The 5,296-nt window shown below is 43.1% G+C and overlaps 1 protein-coding gene across 1 annotated transcript; it reads right to left on the bottom strand.

Annotated features, from left to right (window-relative positions):
* Positions 1–1,232: 1,232 nt before the first annotated feature.
* On the bottom strand, positions 1,233–2,578 carry LOC113123855 (trace amine-associated receptor 13c-like). The gene is made up of 2 exons (XM_026296183.1): positions 2,409–2,578; positions 1,233–2,046 (listed from the first exon to the last, which is right to left on the bottom strand). The coding sequence occupies exons 1-2, from the start codon at positions 2,576–2,578 to the stop codon at positions 1,233–1,235; spliced, it is 984 nt and encodes a 327-aa protein (XP_026151968.1).
* Positions 2,579–5,296: the final 2,718 nt, after the last annotated feature.

Raw genomic sequence — 5,296 nt, forward strand, 5'->3', positions numbered from 1 at the left:
TGATTGGGGAGAACAGCCTCCCCGATTTGAACCCGAATGGTGTTCTGTTGTTGGACTTCTGTGCTAGTGGCAGCTTGTCCATAATGAACACCATGTTCAAGCATGTCCACCAATGCACATGGTACCAGGACACCCTAGGCTGGAGGTCTATGATCGGCTTTGTGGGCTGTGGGAGAAAGCTGGAGCATCTGCAGTAAAGCCACACAGACATGGGGAGAACATGCAAAGTCCACAAAAAAAGGCAGGAATGGGATTCAAACCTGGAACCTTCTTACTGTAAAGCGACAATGTGAACCACTGCTCTTTGGGGGTTTACTCCTTTTTATTGAAGATTATTTCTTCCATTTTGAGAGAGTCATCTTTTAGTTAGATGTTTAAATATTGGACAGCCCTGTCCTCACGTGCAAACACTCCCCACTCTCACTCAGATGTGCTCTGCTCTGTCAGTCTGAGCTCAGGTATGAAGCTGCTTGGACTAATGTCCTGTGCTCATTCCTAAATCCTCCTCACACTCAGGCTGCTGCTGCACACTCATCAAATGCCTGCTTTCACTCGCAGTTTTAGACATCTCCTGTTCATGGGACCACGTTCGTTTTTTTTTTTCCACATGTAGATGAACAGATGTGGTATCTTGAGCACTATTTTCGTGTGAGGTTCAGAAAAACTAAAGACTTTCAGAACATCTATCAGCTTTTAGAACAGATGGGTTTGCTTTTCTTGAACAGATGGATACAACAGCAACAGCAGCTTAAGTAACTGTGAGTTTCATTCCTCATTCTTTACGTCTCTGGGAAACACTAATTGGGCTGAGTTTCATTGCTCTCACTGTGTAGTGTAGTAATGCTGTCACCATCACTGTGATTTTAACATCCACCAGTCTGTGGAATCGTCAGTAAAAAATACTGCACTTCAGTTTTTTCCATTGGTGAAACATCTTCTGTCCCTAAATTCTTCACTCACCACCATCACATTTCTAACAATTAGAGATAGAGCATATAGGAATTATTATTTCAGTTTATTTTTAGTGTCTACCAACTTATAAATGTTCCCCAATGGTATCAGTGTTGGGGGCTTGGAGGTTTATTAAATTTTACATAAGTTGCAATCCTTGAATAAAATTAAGTGCAGTGGCACATATAGTGATTATCTACTGTATTTATATCCTGTATGCAAAGAAAGAAACAAGGATTTTCACTCCTACTTTCTGAATCAAATCTAATTTCACAGTCTCTCTACAGTATGTTGGCCTCACGAGATCCAGGCTGCAGAATCTGAAGAGTAACAATGAGTTTGACAGCTTTTCTAAACCAGGGATAAAACAAGGCATAGATCAGAGGGTTCAGACAGGAGTTACAATAGAACAGGTAGAGAACAAAGGCAGCAGATGAGCCACTTAGTGCAGTGTCTCCTGCATATGACACACAGTAATATGGACACAAACACATTAAAAACACAGCTACAACAACACCAAGAGTCCTGGCTGCTTTCAGCTCAGATTTTGTTGTTACAGTCCCTGAACGCTGCAGTGTGACAGCTGTAATGTGAGAGCGCATGGCCCGAGCCTGAGACACAGCCACAACAAACACTCTCATATACAGAACTATGATGACAGTAACTGGAGCAATAAAGGATATAAATAGGTCAACAACTCCTGCAGTATAATCAATGACAAACACACACTGTCCATAGCAGGAGTTATATCTGCCTGGTTCAGTCAGATCATCCTTAAAAAAGATACTGCTGTAGAAAAAGGAACCGAGCCAACACAGACAAACACAAAGTTTCACTCTTCTTAAAGTGACTCTGGTGGGGTAATGCAGAGGGTCACAAATAGCCACATAACGGTCAACTGATATCAGGATCATGTTTCCTACTGAGGTAGCAGTAATGATTAAGCACACATATTTATATAGAGAACACATGAGATCACCAAGAAACCAGCAGCCTGTTTGTCGAAGGATTTCTCCAGGCATCAGCACAAGGCCCACGAGAAAGTCTGAGACAGTCAGAGAGAGGAGGAGGGTGTTAGTGTTTGTGTGGAGCTGCCTGGAGGAAAAGAGAAAAGTGTCATTAACCAACAAGTTGTGTTCAATATCTCTGAATGTTTCCTGATCTGTCACATCTGTAGTCACCACATGGTTAAGTGTAGACAATTAAAACTACTTGGTTGAGTTCAGTGGATAGAAACCAGTGCTGATTATTTGTTGGAGACAGGACATGAACTGTGGTTTCTGGTGTCAAATATCAGTCATTTGTGCTTCATTGTGCACAAACAGTCAACAAGGCAGAATAGAAGTCTAGTGTGTCAACATGAACCATGATTTAGTAAAAGCCTAAAGACAGTTCTTGTAAATGTACAGCAGCTGTTCACATTTTAAGACAAAAATCATAGAGAAGTGAATCTGTGCCTGAAATGAGAGATTGAGATGATGATGAGCAGGTTCAGAGCCACAGTGAGCACAGAGACAAAATACAGCACAATGTGAAGGAACAAAACATCAGATCCTGGAAATGTGGGCTTCCTGCAGGAGGTGTTGAGTTGTGGAAAGCAGCGCTCTACTCCATCCTCAACTTCCATCTTCAGAGTCCTGCAGAGAGCTGCAGCTTTGTGAAGAAAACTGACTCATATAACTGATTTACCTCTCACCTTTTCTTAGTTCATCCCCTCCTCTTTCTTTCAGTGTCTGCTGGTCTCTGAGGTCCCTCCTCTTTGTGCGTGTGTGACCTAGGCTAAGAAGACCTGCCAAGACAGATTTTCATCTTATTCATGGGAATCAGCTAAAGCCTTATTACTGCCAAAGGACTTAAAACATTTTATGGACATTTTCCATTACTGCTACTAACACACTTCTTAGATTGCTGATATATACACCCTGAGCCGCCACTTTATCGTGGTGTAGGGGTTTGAGTGTCTGAATTTTAGGAGCTATGTTGTCGTGGGCTATATGCCCCTAGTAGGGTCTCCCAAGGCAAACAGTTTGTAGGTAATAGACCAGACCAAGAGCAGTTCAAATGGGTCCCTTTCTAAAGAAGACAAACAAAGAACTGTGATGTCCACCAGTACGATGAAGCTGGGGCCTTTCCCTAGAGCCAGGCCTGGAGTTGGGGCTTGAAGGCGTGCACCTGGTAGCTGGGTCTCTGCCCATGGTCCCAGCCAGGGGTCGATGATTGACTTTGCGGTCGTGGCCTCTCCAGGGAAAAGCCCCAGCTTCTCCGTACTGGGCAATGTTACAGTCCTTGTCGGACTCTGGCAGCGCTGCCCTTTGTCGGCAATTCTGTTTATTATTTTTCTGGACAGAATTTCTAAGCGCAGCCACGGGCCAGAGAGAGTCCAATTCGGGGACCACAGGACAAACTCCATTGAGCCAGGAACTTCTGTGTGGCCTGGGGTGGTTTGCAACCAAGTCTGAAGTGACTGGGATGAGAATCATCACCGCCAACCGGAAAAATGTGGCTTTCCATCTTCAGGTCAGGGGAGAGATCTTGGCTCAGGTTGAGGAGGTTAGGTATCTGGGGTGTTGTCCTGTCATGAGATTGACAGATGGATCCCAGCATAAAATTTTAAATCATTCTTCTCACATACAAATCCCTTCATGATCAAGCTCCCTCATACCTTAAAGACCTCATAGTATCATATTATTCCAATAGAGCACTTTGCTCTCAGAGTGCAGGTCTACTTGTGGTTCCCAGAGTTTCCAAAAGTAGAATGGGAGGCAGAGCCTTTAGTTATCAAGCTCCTCTCCTGTGGAACCAGCTCCCAGCCTGGGTTCAGGAGGCAGACACTCTGTATTTTTAAGACTAGACTTAAAACCCTCCTATTTGACAAAGCTTATAGTTCTTCTGCTGCTATAGGCACCGAAAAGACAAGACCTAGGATACAAGGATCTAGGATACAAATGGTTGAAATGAGCTCCCTTCCTTTTGCTTCCTGCTTCTGAAGAGTGCAGACGCTCTTCTGCTTGATCCTGCTTCTGCCAGTTTTACTTTGCTTTTATTCCCTTTCACTTTGTTTATTCTTACCCAATGATTTTATAATACACTTTTTAACATTATTTTACCCTTTTTTAACTGCATTTAGAATTTTAGTGAGGATTTTATTTTTATTTTTTTCAACCTCCCATGACCATGCCTCCCTTCTCAGAGGACGATTACAGCAAACTCTTACAGAAAATTACTATGCTGGAAAATAAAGTGCAAAGGTTAGATATGAACGTGGAGATAAATGGACTATCTGGGAAAGAGGACACTACTCTACCACTCTAACATAGTAGCAGACAAGAGCATGCTAGTATACAGCTAACTAGCATTAACAAGACCAAGCAACAGGAGGGTTGTGTCTGGGTAAATAAAACTACTGGTATCAGTCCTCCCTGGAATGCTCTCGGAGCAAAGCCAAAGACTAAATCACTTCCCTCTGACATGAGAGGACAAGCAACAGGCAGAACTCAGCGCCCAGAGATCTGTGATGTGACAGGATGGCCATTGTTATCATCCTCCTCAAGTCCTGTGCAGAGGAAAGCACAGCCATGGAAAACAGCTAAAGGGAAAAAGAGCAACAAAACTCCTAAAGGAACCAACTGTACAGCTACAAAATAGATTCGCTCCACTACTGCAGGACCCTGGATCTTCATCTGATCACTTGGACAATCCCCCACATCCATAGAGAGGGGTAAGGTCTGAAAGCTAAGAGGAAAGCTAACAGGGCCTCAGGCGACTCTTCCATAAAAGATGTGAGACGGATGTGTAATAACAACACAAAAGTGCTGTATTTCCCAAAAGATATGGTCTCTGACATAACTGAGAAAATCATGAGCATTGTTGCAGAAAATCCAACTGTGAAAAACCTCGTACTACACATAGGGGCAAGTGATATTGTGAAGCAGCCGTCCAAAGTCCTCAAAAAGGACTTTAATAATCTGCTAAACACAGTAAGGTCGCTAAATGCAGAAGTTTTTATCAGTGGACCTCTACCACCAGTCAGAGGAGGAACTGAGAAATTCAGCAGGTTACTAGCACTGAACACATGGCTTTCAACTGCATGTGATGTTCATTCAGTACATTTTATCAACAATTTTAACCATTTCTGGGATCACAGGCATTTTTTTAAGGGAGATGGATTGTCTCTAAATAAATCAGGAGTAAAAGCTTTCACCTCCAACCTATTTTTCTTCCTGCGCCACAATCTTCCCTCTGCCAAGGACAAGATACAACGGGAATCTGCCAAGGACAAGATACGGGAATCTAAACAAAATGAAGAAACATCAAAACATCCAAAGCCAACACTCCCCCCCGAATG

Source organism: Mastacembelus armatus, chromosome 21, assembly GCF_900324485.2.
Source record: "Mastacembelus armatus chromosome 21, fMasArm1.2, whole genome shotgun sequence".
In the NCBI taxonomy this organism is placed as follows: domain Eukaryota; kingdom Metazoa; phylum Chordata; class Actinopteri; order Synbranchiformes; family Mastacembelidae; genus Mastacembelus; species Mastacembelus armatus.